We start from the raw sequence: 19627 nt of genomic DNA on the forward strand, positions 1-19627 counted from the left end.
ATAAAAAAAAGTCAACGTCAAATCAAAACGTCAACGTCAAATTGTCTATTTTCTTTCTTCTGCATGCATGCACGCACAACACATGTGATTTTATTATTCTGCACAACATATTGCAAAACATATTGTAAATGTACATAAAGTAGCCTCGTTGATTGCCCATAATGTCGAAGAAAATCCAGCATTTGATTGTGGACACCACAGCTTTCATCAGAGCAGCTAACCTGCAGGAGATGGCCGAGAACATGTACACGATTCAAGAGGTAATTGACGAAATAACGAACGACAGACAGCGTCGGAAACTCGTCGTCCTACCTTACGATCTACAGGTTAAAGACGTCTTCACTGAAAACATTAAATTTGTTTCGGATTTTGCGAAGAAAACTGGTGATTACACTAGCCTCTCTGCCACAGATATTAAGGTTATGGCATTGGCTTACCAAATTGAGAAGGAAAAGATCGGTGTGGAGCATTTGAAGACTGAACCCACCATGCAGAGGACTGTTAAGGTTACTGGTCTGCCCAATCATACTCCTACCGATAATAACACAGCTGCAGCTGCGAATACTGACAAAGAAGAAAAACCTGCAGAACCAGAAGTTAAGGCTGATGCCCCGAAGCCAGCACCCATTGACTGGTCTAAAATAAACATACCAGGCACTAACGGAGCTAAACAAGGCACAGACTGGTCAACAATAAAGATTGAAAACTCTGACTCCATCCACTTTGATGTACAAAACTTATTAAATGACAATGTCAAAGACCAGAAACTAGCAGAAGATATTGCTGAACAAATAAAAAGCATGGATTTAAGAGATGGAGATGAAGTTGAAGAACTAATAGCTAAAGTCTCTGATGAAGAAACAGAGAGTGAAGAATACTCAGATTCTGACAGTGATGGTGGAGAATGGATAACACCAGGAAACTTAGCGGAGAAGAAGAAAGAAATGGACTTGGGCGAATTTGAAGATAAATCAGTTGAAGTAGCAACTATAACATCAGATTTCGCAATGCAAAATGTACTCAAACAAATTGGTTTGAATGTCACAGCCACTGATGGTCGCATAATAAAGCAGCTACGTACTTTCATTTTTCGTTGCACCACCTGCTTCAAGACCACAAGTGTGATGACTAAACTTTTCTGTCCTAAATGTGGGCATGCCACATTAAAGAAAGTTGCAGTAAGCATAGATGAAGACGGCAATCAACATATCCACATAAATGGACGAAAACCTTTAACAGCAAGAGGTAAACGATTCAGTTTGCCTACTCCTAGAGGCGGCCAGCACTTCCAGTACCCAATTCTTACGGAAGACCAGCATATTCATAAAAGATTTGCTACAAAAATGGCCAGAAACAAAACAAATGCTCTGGACCCTGATTACACTGCTGGCTTCTCTCCCTTCGTCATGAAGGACGTCAACTCCAAGTCCGCAGTCCTCGGAGTCAGAGCAAACAAGCAAGATGTCAAATACTGGATGAAGAATTTCTCCAAAGGAAAGAAAAAATAATACTATTTATTTATAATAATAATAAACATGTATTTTATATGTATAATTTATGGCGTACAGAATAGATGTATAGTATAAGATTAAATCCCTTATTCTAATTTGTAAACAAAAATTCTTATTTTTTGGCCAATTTTTCTTCAAAAAACTTAAAGACAGAGTTCATGCATGCATATGACGTCATCTCGTGTTTTGGATGTCCTGGAACAAAAAGAAATATTGTGAAAATCAAAAATTCATGTTGCTCTTAATTTTTTTTTTTTAAACATAGTTATACTTATAGCAAATTCGGTGTTTACACATCAATTAATATTTCATTAGGATAGTGCAAATCCATTGATTTTATTACTACCACTACTACTCGCTGAATGAGCTGAAATTTGGCACACTTATGTGAGTTTGGTGATGATACAGTAATCTAGTAGTGAAATTGTGATATGTATGTAGTTTGGATGACAATGCCAGGCCAGGCAACAAAAAGTACAGTCAGCAAAAAAAGCTATTGTTAAAAATTAAGGGTTGGAAAATCGTTTCCCCAAAATCGTTATTTGATAGTAGCAAAATTTCCATTCACATTTTTTGCCAATAATATGCTTTTTTACTGAAGTTTATTTTCACGGTAGCGTTTTTTCCCTATCAGAATAGACACAAAAACATAGGTAGGTTTAGGTTATGTTAAGTTTGCATCGGCGCGAAGGGCCAAAATTACACGAAAGTAGGAGCTCCGCGTGAGCAGAGCTCTGTCGACACTGTCTGTGTCGACTCTGATTGGGAAAAAACGCTACTGTGAAAATAAGCTTCAGTAAAAACGCTAATGGAAATAACGATTTTTGGGAAATGATCTAACCAGTCCGCGCCATCGGAGTTTCTCAACCAACTTAGACGCTTTTCGTTCAGACTTCGGTCCCCAGGCATAACATCTGCCTGGAGAAAAATCTCTATTGTAGCCTTAGATTTATAACCTCTCCCCACAAATGTATTTAAAAAAAACTAACAGGAAATGATACATACCAGCTGATACCATGGGAATTTCCTGTTTCTGAGTTGGCATTGGCGTGTCCAGAGGTTCATTTGACGATATCCAATTCTTAGCATTCTAAAAAAAAAAGTTTTGACAAGAATAAAGTTGAGAACTCATATTTAATCTAATGAGCTTTTAAAGTAAAACGTTAACTAATAAAATATAGCTATCTTATTACCAAATTTCATACCAATTCGTTATACGTTAGTGTGAAAGAGTAACAATAACAAACACGCACGCACACACACATCTCAACTTTCGGATTTATAATCACACATCTCAATCCATTTTTATCCAATGTTCATCCCAATCCTGTGGGCATAACAAAATAAAAAGTAACTGTGATATATTCTCCATACATGGTTCAGCTAACCAATATCAAATTCAGTCCAAATCCATTTAAGTAGCCATTTCACTGTGACTCTTTAATTAGTCGTTTCGTTACACTCTTGACAGTGGTCGTGGTCGTCATATTCGGGGTGGTGACACGGCGCACTATCCTCCCCCGCCCCCCACCCCCCCGTTCGCACAATGACCTAAACGCAAAATGCCCTAATTAATTCTAGCACATTTTAGTAACACTCATAATAGCTACTATTGTACAGTTACGGTAAGTCAGATTATTTCAAATTTGGAAAAAAAGCTTCTAGCTTAGAATTAAGCTTTAAAATGTTGAGATCAAAAGGCACGTGCCGAAAATACACTACAAAATTTCCGCGGCTGATTTTATTTACCGCTACGTGATTCTACTGCAGTTACGCGACGTAATTTCGGCATAATGTGCAGTCAGTAATTCAAATAGGTACCATTACAGGCGTAATCACACACCGAATTTCAGTCATTGGTTATTTAAACTGTTTACCCCCTTTTTCGTAAAACTTAGCAAGCCTCTATCAAGTTCTACTCTTTCATGCAACCACAAATGTCAAAGTGGCGAAAAAAGACAAACGATTATCAATGGCATGATGTTTATGAATACCATCATAAGTTATTACTATTTCATCATTTACTAAATTTTCCAATGAGGGTTATCGTTTTTTGTCTCACTAGGTGGCGCACTGTTGCGTGAGGTTTTTAAGTATGGCTTTCAAAGTCTGTTATTACGGGCGTGAAAACAAAGATTAGATTAAAATCATATTGAATACACCTTAAAACCGTACCATAAAAATATCGAGCATGCCACAGTGTTGCATAGTTCACGTTTTGTTCGGAAAAAAGGGAGGACAAAGACTTCACAAAATTATTCTAATTATAAATAAACCCGCGTAGCTCACCCAAAAACTATGAGATTAGACATTTCGGAGACCTCACGCTACACTAGCGCCTCTAGTGGCGAATTCACACGCGATAGCCCTCATTCCGAGAAGGACGACATGACGGCGCAAACCGCCTGCTGCACGGGCCGGGGAGCAGGGATGTACTTTCCTTTCGCGGGCCGCAGTTTTGTATTGGATAGTATGCGATTAGGGTATTATGTATTTAGGACATTTTACGATTTTAGAACAATATAGGTACATTTTAAGTTTAGGGTATTCAGCGTTTGGGACATTTTGCGTTTAGGATATTTTTCGACTTTAGGACAATCTGCGTCTAATCCCAACTATCCGTCGCCATTCCTCTCACTGTGACAGCACACACAAAAACTTAGGATGCGCTATAGTATACATACAGTAATTAAACTCCAATTCAATAGAATCTGACAATCCTGTAGACACTTCCAGCCTACTAATATGAACACCGGGCTGCCTAAGGCTTTGTGATGTGACTATTATTCTTTTTTGATTCCTTTTAGATGATAATTGCAACAACAGGGACATATATAATCAAGTGTGCCCACGATAGGGTGTCTTAAATATGTAGAAAATTGACAGATTCTATTGAATTGTACTTTACCTGTCTTACATAATCCATTATACTTTTACTAGAGAACCCATGCACTGAGTCAGTTAAAGCGATCGCTTTAACCCGCTTCTTGAAGTCCGCTTTGTTTTTCATCGCTAGATCCATAGTGACCACACCTCCATAACTATGGGCGACTATTAATATAGAAGTAGCTTTAGTCTTGGCTATATATTTGTCCCAAACGTATTGGGCGTGTTCGTCCGGGCTCCCGCTCTTTGCTATTTTGTTGCCGCTTATTCTGTAGTTGTCGTTCGTGTTCATCACGACGACACCAAAGCCGGCGGCAACTGCGCGCTGGATATAGGGGATCTGGGTGCCCATATCTATGTTCTCGTTGATGATTAGTCTGTAACAAATAATAAAAGATATCAGGGGGCGATTGACACCAAAGCCGTGGTGGCCTAGTGGTTTGACCTATCGCCTCTCAAGCAGAGGGTCGTGGGTTCAAACCCCGGCTTGCGCCTCTGAGTTTTTTCGAAATTCATGTGCGCAATTACATTTGAAATTTACCACGAGCTTTGCGGTGAAGGAAAACATCGTGAGGAAACCTGCACAAACCTGCGAAGCAATTCAATGGTGCGTGTGAAGTTCCCAATCCGCACTGGGCCCGCGTGGGAACTATGGCCCAAGCTCTCTTGTTCTGAGAGGAGGCCTGTGCCCAGCAGTGGGACGTATGTAGGCTGGGTGGGATGATGATGATGATGATTGACACCAATTGACCTAGTCTCAAAGTGAGCAAAACTTGTGTTATGGGTACTAAGCAACGGGTAAACATTCGCAACTCGAAGACTTAGTGCGTCTGTTTCGTGCGGAAATAGATACATACTTTAATAGGTACATATCAAACAACACCGTTGTATTTTTTATACAAATATCTGCCCTGACCCGAATTGAAACCGCGACCTCAAGCTTTCGTAGGTAGTTAGATTTTTTAACCACTTGGTTATAAGGTCGTGTGAAGGAAGGAAAATGTTTACTTCTTTAACATGGTCCTTTACTGTTGGCCTCTTGGAGAGGCTCAGAGTCCGCTAGAGCTCACGTTAGAGCTCAGAGTTATGGAGAGAGGTATGCTCGGAGTTTCTTTGCGCAATATAATTCGAAATACGAAAATTCGCCGAAGATCTAAAGTCACATACCAGTGGCGTAGCGTGCCTTGGCGGGGCCCCGTATAAAAATTTGTTTGAGGGCCCTTATAAAGATTTCTCACAAAAGAAAAAAAATGTTTGCATAACATTAAAAGAAATATTTATTCATTATAATTATGTTTGCTTTTTTTGACTTTTGTCATTTCTGAAATAAAAAAAACCGGCCAAGAGCGTGTCGTACAACCCCAAAATAGGGTTCCGTAACCATTACGAAGAAATTAAGTAATATTTTTCTAAGGATTTCGTATTTTATATACGGAATCTCCCAAGTTTAGGTATATTTTATACATTAGGCTGCTATTTACGCATAGACTACTAATAATTCTCAAGCAAACTTAGCCGTTATAGTTTTCCTTGAAAGTTTGATATACTTACTACCATCCTGAATTTTTACAAATGTTTCCACTCACCGGTTTAGATTTTAGAGGGGGGGGGGATGCTCGATTTTAATGAAAATTTGCACTTTAAAGTTGAATATTTCGCAAACAAATCACTGAATCGAAAAATTGTCTTAGCAAACCCCTAAATGGTTTTAAAAGACCTATCCAACGATACCCACACTATAGGGTTATTTGTGCCACATCGCTCGGAGAAAAGATAACCGTTGGAGGAGTCCTCGAGTGGCGACCACGAACCGGAAGACGAAGCGTTGGCAGGCCTTCCACTAAATGAACTGACGACAACGTGAGAGTTGTGGGCAACTGGTGCCAGTGGCGAGTTTTCGTTCATTGTGAATTAAACAGTTAATTATCATTATTATTATTGTGGCGTTCCGGCTGATGATAACGAAAGCAACAATAATTTACCGAAAAATGACTTACGATCTAGCCCACTGCCCAGCCCGGACCGCTCCGGAACCATGAATCAAAACCACGATTGTATCTTTCTTATCATACTCCTTAGTAGCGAATATGAACGTGCCCGTGGCAGGAACAGTGTCCTTTGGCACTTGGAGCCTCATCATGTCTTCCTGGGTCTCCAGGAGATGGTAGACGTAATCCGTCACAGCCATGCCAACTTCTTCATAGTGGACCTGGCATTCTTGGTGCAAGTCGCTTACATTGAATTGGAATGGTTCGTCGCCCGGCACGCCATCTATTAGTTTCTTTAGTTCACCATCTGAAATGATTTAAGTAGCTTTTTAACCTCCGAAGCAAAGTCAGGGTTTTATAAGTTTGATGCCAATGTCGTCTACTATCTGTGCCGTACCGTATCGGAAAATGAGAGGCGGTAAAATTTTAATTAATATTGACCAGGATAACTAACGTCTTTACCTCGACTCGGACTTTAGCTCGATATGTTTCCGGCTAATCCGTAGCCCTTCTTCTCAAGGTAGCATTCCGTTCTTAACGACCGCGACGCGCGTCCGCGACTGGGTCGCGCGACCTACTGCTTGGTATGAATTTATATGGATCACTAATCATATGCTGCGACCGCGTCGCGCGACCCAGTTTGTTTAGTGCTCCATATAAATTCATTTGCAGGTGGTAGGACCTTGATAGCTACCACCATCTTGCTCGCTAATCCTGCTGTGAAGCAGCAATGCTTGCACTGTTGTGTTTCAGCGTGGAGAGTAAGACAGCCGGTGAAATTACTGGCACTTGAGGTATCCCATCTTAGGCCTCTAGGTTGGCAACGCATCTGCAATACCCCATGGTATTGCAGATTTTTATGGGCGGTGGTGATCTCTTACCATCAGGAGACCCACTCGCTCGTTTGCCATCCAGTCGAATAAAAAAAACATACTAAGCAGTAGGTCGCGCGACCCAGTCGCGGACGCGCGTCGCGGTCGCTTAGAACGGAATGCTACCTTTGGCTTTAGGAGCAACGCGACTCGGCGGCGCTACTGCAACACGCGCACTGAATCATGTCGAGCTAAACTCGATTTAAGACGTGACTTATCCGGGTCAATATCATTTAATATGAGTGAGTCTCATGGTAGTTTTATGCGGTAAAATTTACTTAATGCTGAGATGTACAGCCGCAATCACATATGTCGGAGCAGCCAAGGTGATCAAAAATATTGAAACATGAACTCTAATACCTTAACAATAGAGTGCATGTGCCGATATGTTTGACCAAATTGGCCGCCCCGAAATTACTGATGGCAACTGTACTATAGGTACATACTGTGTAGTTTAGTTTGTAGAAAAATATCTATATGCTTAAATGTGTACATCGTCCCAAAGTATAATAAGTATAAAGTAAGTGATGTGATGTGATGATGATGACGGTCCAACCGTTTTCGGTCATGGCAACCACTTGGCGATGATTGGTGCTCATGAACATACCCCGGGACTTTCAGGGCACGGATGATTGACATTAGCCAAAGAGTAGGTATCGAGTTAAAAAACAGAGTGCACTCTAGCTGGTTTCTAGTGTTTCTACCTAATGTAATGAATAATTAATCAATTAGAAATAAAATACATGATATTTAAAACACAAAAGTATTAAATTTTCGCAAGATGAAATCGTTTCAATCTTAATCAAATTAAGTTTGAAAAGATTTTTTAATAAATTGAAGTAGGTTTTAAATAAGAATTTTGGCTATAGCACACTAAACTAAACATCATGAACGAATTGTTACAAGGCAATGAAGTAGAACTGCGATTTTATTTTATTATTCTGCAAAACATATTGCAAAACATATTGTAAATGTACATAAAGTAGCCTCGTTGATTGCCCATAATGTCGAAGAAAATCCAGCATTTGATTGTGGACACCACAGCTTTCATCAGAGCAGCTAACCTGCAGGAGATGGCTGAGAACATGTACACGATTCAAGAGGTAATTGACGAAATAACGAACGACAGACAGCGTCGGAAACTCGTCGTCCTACCTTACGATCTACAGGTTAAAGACGTCTTCACAGAAAACATTAAATTTGTTTCGGATTTTGCGAAGAAAACTGGTGATTACACTAGCCTCTCTGCCACAGATATTAAGGTTATGGCATTGGCTTACCAAATTGAGAAGGAAAAGATCGGTGTGGAGCATTTGAAGACTGAACCCACCATGCAGAGGACTGTTAAGGTTACTGGTCTGCCCAATCATACTCCTACCGATAATAACACAGCTGCAGCTGGGAATACTGACAAAGAAGAAAAACCTGCAGAACCAGAAGTTAAGGCTGATGCCCCGAAGCCAGCACCCGTTGACTGGTCTAAAATAAACATACCAGGCACTAACGGAGCTAAACAAGGCACAGACTGGTCAACAATAAAGATTGAAAACTCTGACTCCATCCACTTTGATGTACAAAACTTATTAAACGACAATGTCAAAGACCAGAAACTAGCAGAAGATATTGCTGAACAAATAAAAAGCATGGACTTAAGAGATGGAGATGAAGTTGAAGAACTTATAGCTAAAGTCTCTGATGAAGAAACAGAGAGTGAAGAATACTCAGATTCTGACAGTGATGGTGGAGAATGGATAACACCAGGAAACTTAGCGGAGAAGAAGAAAGAAATGGACTTGGGCGAATTTGAAGATAAATCAGTTGAAGTAGCAACTATAACATCAGATTTCGCAATGCAAAATGTACTCAAACAAATTGGTTTGAATGTCACAGCCACTGATGGTCGCATAATAAAGCAGCTACGTACTTTCATTTTTCGTTGCACCACCTGCTTCAAGACCACTAGTGTGATGACTAAACTTTTCTGTCCTAAATGTGGGCATGCCACATTAAAGAAAGTTGCAGTAAGCATAGATGAAGACGGCAATCAACATATCCACATAAATGGACGAAAACCTTTAACAGCAAGAGGTAAACGATTCAGTTTGCCTACTCCTAGAGGCGGCCAGCACTTCCAGTACCCAATTCTTACGGAAGACCAGCATATTCATAAAAGATTTGCTACAAAAATGGCCAGAAACAAAACAAATGCTCTGGACCCTGATTACACTGCTGGCTTCTCTCCCTTCGTCATGAAAGACGTCAACTCCAAGTCCGCAGTCCTCGGAGTCAGAGCAAACAAGCAAGATGTCAAATACTGGATGAAGAATTTCTCCAAAGGAAAGAAAAAATAATACTATTTATTTATAATAATAATAAACATGTATTTTATATGTATAATTTATGGCGTACAGAATAGATGTATAGTATAAGATTAAATCCCTTATTCTACTTTGTAAACAATTATTCTTATTTTTTGGCTAATTTTTCCTCAAAAAACTTAAAGACAGAGTTCATGCATGCATATGACGTCATCTCATGTTTTGGATGTCCTGGAACAAAAAGAACTATTGTGAAAATCAAAAATTCATGTTGCTCTTAATTTTTTTTTTTACTTATAGCAAATTCGGTGTTTACGCATCAATTAATATTTCATTAGGATAGTGCAAATCCGTTGATGTTATTACTACCACTACTACTCGCTGAATGAGCTGAAATTTGGCACACTTATGTGAGTTTGGTGATGATACAGTAATCTAGTAGTGAAATTCTAATATGTATGTAGTTTGGATGACAATGCCAGGCCAGGCAACAAAAAGTACAGTCAGCAAAAAAAGCTATTGTTAAAAATGAATGGTTGGAAAATCGTTTCCCCAAAATCGTTATTTCCTAGTAGCAAAATTTCCATTCACATTTTTTTCCAATAATATGCTTTTTTACTGAAGTTTATTTTCACGGTAGCGTTTTTTCCCTATCAGAATCGACACAAAAACATAGGTAGGTTTAGGTTATGTTAAGTTTGCATCGGCTCGAAGGGCCAAAATTACACGAAAGTAGGAGCTCCGCGCGAGCAGAGCTCTGTCGACACTGTCTGTGTCGACTCTGATTGGGAAAAAACGCTACTGTGAAAATAAGCTTCAGTAAAAACGCTAATGGAAATAACGATTTTTGGGAAATGATCTAACCAGTCCGCGCCATCGGAGTTTCTCAACCAAATTAGACGCTTTTCGTTCAGACTTCGGTCCCCAGGCATAACATCTGCCTGGAGAAAAATCTCTATTGTAGCCTTAGATTTATAGCCTCTCCCCACAAATGTATTTCAAAAAAAACCAACAGGAAATGATACATACCAGCTGATACCATGGGAATTTCCTGTTTCTGAGTTGGCATTGGCGTGTCCAGAGGTTCATTTGACGATATCCAATTCTTAGCATTCTAAAAAAAAAAGTTTTGACAAGAATAAAGTTGAGAACACATATTTAATCTAATGAGCTTTTAAAGTAAAACGTTAACTAATAAAATATAGCTATCTTATTACCAAATTTCATACCAATTCGTTATATGTTAGTGTGAAAGAGTAACAATAACAAACACGCACGCACACACACACATACTCAACTTTCGGATTTATAATCACACATCTCAATCCATTTTTATCCAATCTTCATCCCAATCCTGTGGGCATAACAAAATAAAAAGTAGCTGTGAGATATTTATTCTCCATACAGCCATATATTTATTCAGCTAACCAATATCAAATTCAGTCCAACCAAATCCATCTAAGTAGCCATTTCACTAGTCGTTTCGTTACACTCTTTTGACAGTGGTCGTGATAGTCATATGTTATATTCGGGGTGGTGATACGGCGCACTATCCTCCCCCCCCCCCCCCCCCCGTTCGCACAATGACCTAAACGCAAAATGCCCTAATTAGTTCTAGCACATTTTAGTAACACTCATAATAGCTACTATTGTACAGTTACGGTAAGTCAGATTATTTTAAATTTGGAAAAAAAGCTTCTAGCTTAGAATTAAACTTTAAAATGTTTAGATCAAAAGGCACGTGCCGAAAATACACTACAAAATTTCCGCGGCTGATTTTATTTACCACTACGTGATTCTACTGCAGTTACGCAACGTAATTTCGGCATAATGTGTAGTCAGTAATTCAAATAGGTACCATTACAGGCGTAATCACACACCGAATTTCAGTCATTGGTTATTTAAACTGTTTACCCCCCTATTCATCGTAAAACTTAGCAAGCCTCTATCAAGTTCTACTCTTTCATACAACCACAAATGTCAAAGTGGCGAAAAAAGACAAAGGATCATCAATGGCATGATGTTTATGAATACCGCCATAAGTTATTACTATTTCATCATTTACTAAATTTTCCAATGAGGGCTATCGTTTTTTGTCTCACTAGATGGCGCACTGTTGCGTGAGGTTTTTATGTATGGCTTTCAAAGTCTGTTATTGCGGGCGTGAAAACAAAGTTTAGATTAAAATCATATTGAATACACCTTAAAACCGTACCATAAAAATATCGAGCATGTCACAGTGTTGCATAGTTCACGTTTTGTTCGGAAAAAAGGGAGGACAAAGACTTCACAAAATTATTCTAATTATAAATAAACCCGCGTAGCTTACCCAAAAACTATGAGATTAGACATTTCGGAGACCTCACGCTACACTAGCGCCTCTAGTGGCGAATTCACACGCGATAGCCCTCATTCCAAGGAGGACGACATGACGGCGCAAACCGCCTGCTGCACGGGCCGGGGAGCAGGGATGTACTTTCCTTTCGCGGGCCGCAGTTTTGTATTGGATAGTATGCGATTAGGGTATTATGTATTTAGGACATTTTACGATTTTAGAACAATATAGGTACATTTTAAGTTTAGGGTATTCAGCGTTTGGGACATTTTGCGTTTAGGATATTTTTCGACTTTAGGACAATCTGCGTCTAATCCCAACTATCCGTCGCCATTCCTCTCAATGTGACAGCACACACAAAAACTTAGGATGCGCTATAGTATACACACAGTAATCACCTGTCTTACATAATCCATTATACTTTTACTAGAGAACCCATGCACTGAGTCAGTTAAAGCGATCGCTTTAACCCGCTTCTTGAAGTCCGCTTTGTTTTTCATCGCTAGATCCATAGTGACCACACCTCCATAACTATGGGCGACTATTAATATAGAAGTAGCTTTAGTCTTGGCTATGTATTTGTCCCAAACGTATTGGGCGTGCTCGTCCGGGCTCCCGCTCTTTGCTATTTTGTTGCCGCTTATTCTGTAGTTGTCGTTCGTGTTCATCACGACGACACCAAAGCCGGCGGCAACTGCGCGCTGGATATAGGGGATCTGGGTGCCCATATCTATGTTCTCGTTGATGATTAGTCTGTAACAAATAATAAAAGATATCAGGGGGCGATTGACACCAAAGCCGTGGTGGCCTAGTGGTTTGACCTATCGCCTCTCAAGCAGAGGGTCGTGGGTTCAAACCCCGGCTTGCACCTCTGAGTTTTTCGAAATTCATGTGCGGAATTACATTTGAAATTTACCACGAGCTTTGCGGTGAAGGAAAACATCGTGAGGAAACCTGCACAAACCTGCGAAGCAATTCAATGGTGCGTGTGAAGTTCCCAATCCGCACTGGGCCCGCGTGGGAACTATGGCCCAAGCTCTCTTGTTCTGAGAGGAGGCCTGTGCCCAGCAGTGGGACGTATATAGGCTGGGTGGGATGATGATGATGATTGACACCAATTGACCTAGTCCCAAAGTAAGCAAAACTTGTGTTATGGGTACTAAGCAACGGGTAAACATTCGCAACTCGAAGACTTAGTGCGTCTGTTTCGTGCGCAAGTAGATACATACTTTAATAGGTACATATCAAACAACACCGTTGTATTTTTTATACAAATATCTGCCCTGACCCGAATAGAAACCGCGACCTCAAGCTTTCGTAGGTAATTAGATTTTTTAACCACTTGGTTATAAGGTCGTGTGAAGGAAGGAAAATGTTTATTCTTTAACATGGTCCTTTACTGTTGGCCTCTTGGAGAGGCTCAGAGTCCGCTAGAGCTCACGTTAGAACTCAGAGTTATGGAGAGAGGTATGCTCGGAGTTTCTTTGCGCAATAGAATCCAAAAAATTCGCCGAAGATCTAAAGTCACAGACCAGTGGCGTAGCGTGCCTTGGCGGGGCCCCGTATAAAAAATTGTTTGAGGGCCCTTATACTTAAAGGGTAAAGATTTCTCACAAAAGAAAAAAAATGTTTGCATAACATTAAAAGAAATATTTATTCATCATAATTATCTCTGTTTGCTTTTTTCACTTTTGTAATTTTTGAAATAAAAAAAAAATCATTGGGAAGTTTACGGCGGTAGCTACGCCCCTGTCACCGACATGCTCAAAGAATATACTAGTTGAAGTGGCAATATGCGGGTCACATCGCTCGGAGAAAAGATAACCGTTGGAGGAGTCCTCGAGTGGCGACCACTAAATGAACTGACGACAACATGAGAGTTGTGGGCAACTGGTGCCAGTGGCGAGTTTTCGTTCATTGTGAATTAAACAGTTTATCATTATTATTATTGTGGCGTTCCGGCTGATGATAACGAAAGCAACAATAATTTACCGAAAAATGACTTACGATCTAGCCCACTGCCCAGCCCGGACCGCTCCGGAACCATGAATCAAAACCACGATTGTATCTTTCTTATCATACTCCTTAGTAGCGAATATGAACGTGCCCGTGGCAGGAACAGTGTCCTTTGGCACTTGGAGCCTCATCATGTCTTCCTGGGTCTCCAGGAGATGGTAGACGTAATCCGTCACAGCCATGCCAACTTCTTCGTAGTGGACCTGGCATTCTTGGTGCAAGTCGCTTACATTGAATTGGAATGGTTCGTCGCCCGGCACACCATCTATTAGTTTCTTTAGTTCACCATCTGAAATGATTTAAGTAGCTTTTTAACCTCCGAAGCAAAGTCAGGGTTTTATAAGTTTGATGCCAATGTCGTCTACTATCTGTGCCGTACCGTATCGGAAAATGAGAGGCAGTAAAATTTTAATTGATATTGACCAGGATAACTCACGTCTTTACCTCGACTCGGACTTTAGCTCGATATGTTTCCGGCTAATCCGTAGCCCTTCTTCTCAAGGTAGCATTCCGTTCTTAGCGACCGCGACGCGCGTCCGCGACTGGGTCGCGCGACCTACTGCTTAGTATGAATTTATATGGATCACTAATCATATGCTGCGACCGCGTCGCGCGACCCAGTATGTTTAGTTTTTTTTTTTTTTTTTTTTATACTACTAGATGGAAAACGAGCAAGTGGGTCTCCTGATGGTAAGAGATCACCACCGCCCATAAACATCTGCAACACCAGGGGTATTGCAGACGCGTTGCCAACCTAGAGGCCTAAGATGGGATACCTCACGTGCCAGTAATTTCACCGGCTGTCTTACTCTCCAAGCCGAAACACAACAGTGCAAGCACTGCTGCTTCACGGCAGGATTAGCGAGCAAGATGGTGGTAGCAATCCGGGCGGACCTTGCACAAGGTCCTACCACCTGCAAAAGTGGTAGTTAGTGCTCCATATAAATTGATTTGCAGGTGGTAGGACCTTGTGCAAGGTCAACCCGGATTGCTACCACCATCTTGCTCGCTAATCCTGCTGTGAAGCAGCAGTGCTTGCACTGTTGTGTTTCAGCGTGGAGAGTAAGACAGCGTCGCGGTCGCTTAGAACGGAATGCTACCTTTGGCTTAAGGAGCAACGCGACTCGGCGGCGCTGCCTGCAACACGCGCACTGAAACATGTCGAGCTAAACTCGATTTAACGCATTCAGTGCCAACGACGCATATATGCGTTTTTGGAATTCCCCCCAGTGCCGCTGTCATAATTATTCATACTTTTGAACGCACATGTGCGTCGGTGGCACCTGTGGTCAGTCAAGTCAAGTCAGGTGGCAATGAATGCGTTAAGACGTGACTTATCTGGGTCAATATCATTTAATATGAGTGAGTCTCACGGTAGTTTTATGCGGTAAAATTTACTTAATCTTGAGATGTAGGTACAGCCGCCATCACATATTTCGGAGAAGCCAAGGTGATCAAAAATATCGTAACATGAACTCTAATACCTTAACAATAGAGTGCATGTGCCGATATTTTTGACCAAATTGGCAGCTCCGAAATTACTGATGGCAACTGTACTGTAGGTACATACTGTTTAGTTTAGTTTGTAGAATAATATCTATATGCTTAAATGTGTACATCGTCCCAAAGTATAATAAGTATAAAGTAAGTGATGTGATGTGATGATGATGACGGTCCAACCGTTTTCGGTCATGGCAACCACTTGGCGATGATTGGTGCTCATGAACATACCCCGGGACTTTCGGGGCACGGATGATTGACATTAGCCAAAGAGTAGGTATCGAGTTAAAAAACAGAGTGCACTCTAGCTGGTTTCTAGTGTTTCTACCTAATGTAATGAATAATTAATCAATTAGAAATAAAATACATGATATTTAAAACACAAAAGTATTAAATTTTCGCAAGATGAAATTGTTTCAATCTTAATCAAATTAAGTTTGAAAAGATTTTTAATAAATTGAAGTTGGATTTAAATAAGAATTTTGGCTATAGCCCACTAAACAAAACATCATAAACGAATTGTTACAAGGCAATGAAGTAGAACTGCGATCGCAAACAAATCGTGCAACAATTGATTTCTTCAAGAAATTTAAATATGCACCTATTACAACTGCCGACGTAGAAAAATCATTCAGTCGGTTAAATTGGATATTTACAGTAAGACGCCGCTGCTGTTCCACACTTAGAAAAAAAAAATATTTCGAAAATCATGTCAACTACCTACTAATATTACTGCAGGTAATTAATTAACGTTTTTTATTATTATCTCATAACATAAGCCTTGGAACTAAACCTAAAGTACTAGTTTAGTTTACAATTCGCAGTGAGGCAATTATTCATTAGGCATAATATGATGTTTTGCCAGAATAACCTATCTATTAATGTCTACTCTTTAGCAAATCGTTCGTGCCCCGAAAGTCCCGGGGTATGCTCATAAAGTAATTTAAGTTCATATCATACTTGAATTAAATCCATAGCCCAGGTCCCTCAGTGCCTCCTGTGGGGGCTTGTGCCCCGGCAGAGTGGATCGCTTCACACTCATCTGCATCATTGGAGCCCGCAGGAACAGGTGCCTTGAGTGCCGGAGCCAACTCTGCAATTTCAACATTTCTTGGACTGAAAACCAGATTTTATCTCTGTTAGATTTTAATTCTTGCACATTATGAGAGTTAAACCATAACCTCTGTGTGAGATTTGCCAGAAGACTTGTCCCATTTGTTGTTGGAATGTGTCTGAAACTCAGACTTGAGAAGAAGTGTTCTTGGGGGTTTGGGTCCCATGCACAATGGCCAGGTCAAATCACTTTTTTGATATGTCCCTTATGTGTAGGGATATGAGCGAGCACCCATATGGCTGACATGATTACCTGGAGTGTTCAAAGCCTCAACAAAAATTAGAAAAAAAAACTGATAGATATACTATATTTATGATATATACCCTATATATATTATTACTTTATTGTATTATTTATGCGTTCCAATTGCATATGTGTTACATATAAACATAATAAATTATTTAAAAAAAAAACTAAAATGTGTTTAATGTTTTATTTATCTAGATTTCTAGATACTTAAAATTAAAATGCCGGCAGAAGTGTTGCCATTTATAGATTTGAACTTACTATTAGTGAGTATGTTTTAACTCTACTCCAACGCTATCTACATTTGGGAACTAGAAATAGTAACAAAGGCCAAAAATTACTTTACACCATAAATTTTTAAACCATTTTTTTATTGATATATATCATTAAAAATAATTTGATATATATCAGATATACATATATCATGATATATGTATATCCATTGATATATATCCTCGAACCCTGATACTGTATACATATACTTAGATAAACCAGAAAAGATTAAGATCCAGGTATCCTCCTCCTTAACATTCCATGCTTTGTGTTCACCATATCCTCCAAGCTTGACTAGTGTATTCTTAAAACAGTAACTCAACTGGCTTTGTGAATAATTTACTTAGTGAGAGTTCTCAACAATAATAAAAACCGGCCAAGAGCGTGTCGGACACGCCCAAAATAGGGTTCCGTAGCCATTACGAAAAAAATAAGTAATATTTTTCTAAGGATTTCGTATTTTATACGGAATCTTCCAAGTTTAGGTATATTTTATACCTTAGGCTGCTATTTAAGAGTAAAACTAAAACTACTAATAATTCTCAGGCAAACTTAGCCGTTAAAGTTTTTCTTGAAAGTTTGATATACTTACTACCATCCTGAATTTTTTCAAATTTTTCCACCCACCGGTTTAGATTTTAGAGGGGGGGGGGATGCTCGATTATAATGAAAATTTGCACTTTAAAGTTGAATATTTCGCAAAAACATCAATGAATCGAAAAATCGTCTTAGCAAACCCCTAATGGTTTTACCCCACACTATAGGGTTGGATGAGAAAAAAAATCACCCCCACTTTACATCTATGGGATGTACACTAAAAAAAATGTTTATATTTTTTATTGTAAGTACCATTTTGTCGGAATAGTTTACATATATATCCGTGCAAAATTACAGCTTTCTAGCATTGATTGTCCCTGAGCAAAGACGGATGGACAGACAGACAGAGATATGGCGAAAGTATAAGAGTTTCGTTTTTGCCATTTTGGCTCCGGAACTCTAAAAAACTGTCAGTAATAAAAGAAAAATACGAAAATCGGAATCTGTGCTATATTTTATAGTGTGCTTGCAAATGTACATGAGTTGGGTGTTGTTTAAAAAGTTGGACCAAGTTAACCATACAAAAGAACTGACTGGAAAAAGTTCAGTTTGACAAAATTACCCACCCACACTAACTCACTCACACACAACACACACACCAACACACACACAAACACACTTAAGTCACTTCAATTCCCATCATCAATTCGTCATTAGAGGAAGGTTTATGTAAATATTTTATGATACATATAGGTACTAGCAACGCGCGTGGCTTTGCGCATGTATGGGAAATGGGTTTGGGGCCGGTTTGGGAAATGGAAGTGAAATATGTGAATGCCTTTGATTAGAGACCCTTTTTTGAAAATTATAGATATATTTATCACTATCTCTATAAAGAGGTAACAGACCAACAGACAAGAGTAACTTATCCTTATACAATATTAGTATGGAATGGATGGATATGCAACTATGGATCAGGGATGTAATGGATGTGGTTTTATAAGAACAGAAAGCGGAACCAGATGTTTTCAATTTAGTTTATCTGAACCAGAAACGGATATCTGATATAACTTCCGTTTCAAAAGTAATGGTACCGGAACCAAAACTTATGTTTAATATCAAACAGAAGTTCCGACTTAACAGAAACCGAATCGGAGCTCCGTAACATCCCTGCTATGGATACTATGTAAATTTGAAAGATCTCAGGTATTTGGTTAAGAATCAAATTCTGAAACTATTACTCAAATTGATGAGTACTTCCTCGAACTACTTATCCCAGTAACTTTGTTATGGTGTAGCCGTCATTCATACTTTATTCAGTTTCTTGTCCAATACTTTCGAACAGAAATTTTTCTGAACCCGTGATAGATTCTTCAACATTCATAAGTATTTGTTATAACCTAAATTGATGACTTCGACTTTGTTATTCAGTTTTACTTCATGGGTATACATATACGCCGATTTTGTTGACTCAAAGATACGGCTGTTGAGAGGGTAAAGAGGATTACCCCTACCCATTTACGATAAAAAAATAAAGATAAGTATTGGTAAAAACCTTTTATTATAACGATTCCTTACCACATTCAATATCGAGCAATCAATAACGCGTACCAGGGTTAAAATGCGTTGCGCGTTTGCACTTCACCCGTGAATTTAGCTTTTTACACATACCTGTACGTTCAGTTGCCGATAAATGGGGTATACAACGCTACCACATTTGTTAATATACAGCTCTTCTCGGCTTTCACAGGCTTTAGAGAATCTTGATATTATTTTTATTTATTTATTATTCAAATTCAAGTACACTCCTTGCCTATTATTTTTGACATTTGGGGTGACACTAATTACCGGCACTGATAATACCAAGATGGAAATACCGACCCGATATTTCTTTTACACGCCCATACAAACTGCTGGTCTACTACGAAACTAAACTCGAAGTTCATATCGTACCGTTCCTCTCGCTCTCGTATTAAATAGTATAAGTGTCAGAGAGACCCCACGACACGAACTTCGAGTTTCGAGTTTTGT

General features: G+C 39.4%; 3 protein-coding genes across 5 annotated transcripts; 2 read left to right on the forward strand and 1 right to left on the reverse strand.

Annotated features, from left to right (window-relative positions):
* Positions 1 to 2: 2 nt before the first annotated feature.
* On the forward strand, positions 3 to 1593 carry LOC141439917 (RNA-binding protein NOB1-like). Its single transcript, XM_074104377.1, has one exon. The coding sequence runs from the start codon at positions 162 to 164 to the stop codon at positions 1506 to 1508; it is 1347 nt and encodes a 448-aa protein (XP_073960478.1). The 5' UTR covers positions 3 to 161; the 3' UTR covers positions 1509 to 1593.
* Positions 1547 to 19427, reverse strand: LOC141439924 (cotranscriptional regulator ARB2A). 3 transcript variants are annotated; one of them, XM_074104385.1, is made up of 6 exons: positions 19268 to 19427; positions 16387 to 16542; positions 6395 to 6692; positions 4420 to 4774; positions 2517 to 2601; positions 1547 to 1706 (listed from the first exon to the last, which is right to left on the reverse strand). In XM_074104385.1, exons 2-6 carry the CDS (start codon positions 16532 to 16534, stop codon positions 1624 to 1626), a joined length of 969 nt encoding a protein of 322 aa, XP_073960486.1. In that variant the 5' UTR covers positions 16535 to 16542; positions 19268 to 19427; the 3' UTR covers positions 1547 to 1623. The 3 variants fall into 3 exon arrangements, with proteins under 3 accessions (XP_073960486.1, XP_073960485.1, XP_073960487.1); XM_074104384.1 differs by lacking the exons at positions 1547 to 1706; positions 2517 to 2601; positions 4420 to 4774; positions 6395 to 6692 and adding exons at positions 9699 to 9806; positions 10605 to 10689; positions 12309 to 12663; positions 13918 to 14215 and having other exon boundaries at positions 19268 to 19425; XM_074104386.1 differs by lacking the exons at positions 1547 to 1706; positions 2517 to 2601; positions 4420 to 4774; positions 6395 to 6692 and adding exons at positions 9699 to 9806; positions 10605 to 10689; positions 12309 to 12663; positions 13918 to 14215 and having other exon boundaries at positions 16387 to 16519; positions 19268 to 19423.
* Positions 8092 to 9693, forward strand: LOC141439918 (RNA-binding protein NOB1-like). The gene has a single exon (XM_074104378.1). The coding sequence runs from the start codon at positions 8262 to 8264 to the stop codon at positions 9606 to 9608; it is 1347 nt and encodes a 448-aa protein (XP_073960479.1). The 5' UTR covers positions 8092 to 8261; the 3' UTR covers positions 9609 to 9693.
* Positions 19428 to 19627: the final 200 nt, after the last annotated feature.

This window comes from Choristoneura fumiferana, chromosome 21 (genome assembly GCF_025370935.1).
Source record: "Choristoneura fumiferana chromosome 21, NRCan_CFum_1, whole genome shotgun sequence".
In the NCBI taxonomy this organism is placed as follows: Eukaryota; Metazoa; Arthropoda; class Insecta; order Lepidoptera; family Tortricidae; genus Choristoneura; species Choristoneura fumiferana.

Bases quoted from the DNA above. Each gene is read 5' to 3' on its own strand.
- LOC141439917 (XM_074104377.1), top strand. From the start codon at position 162: ATGTCGAAGAAAATCCAGCATTTGATTGTGGACACCACAGCTTTCATC.
- LOC141439918 (XM_074104378.1), top strand. From the start codon at position 8,262: ATGTCGAAGAAAATCCAGCATTTGATTGTGGACACCACAGCTTTCATC.
- LOC141439924 (XM_074104385.1), bottom strand. From the start codon at position 16,534: ATGTTGAAATTGCAGAGTTGGCTCCGGCACTCAAGGCACCTGTTCCTG. The intron at 6,693-16,386 runs GTATGATATGAA...AAATCATTTCAG, and splicing joins GGGCTATGGATTTAATTCAA to ATGGTGAACTAAAGAAACTA. The intron at 4,775-6,394 runs GTAAGTCATTTT...TATTTGTTACAG, and splicing joins GCTGGGCAGTGGGCTAGATC to ACTAATCATCAACGAGAACA.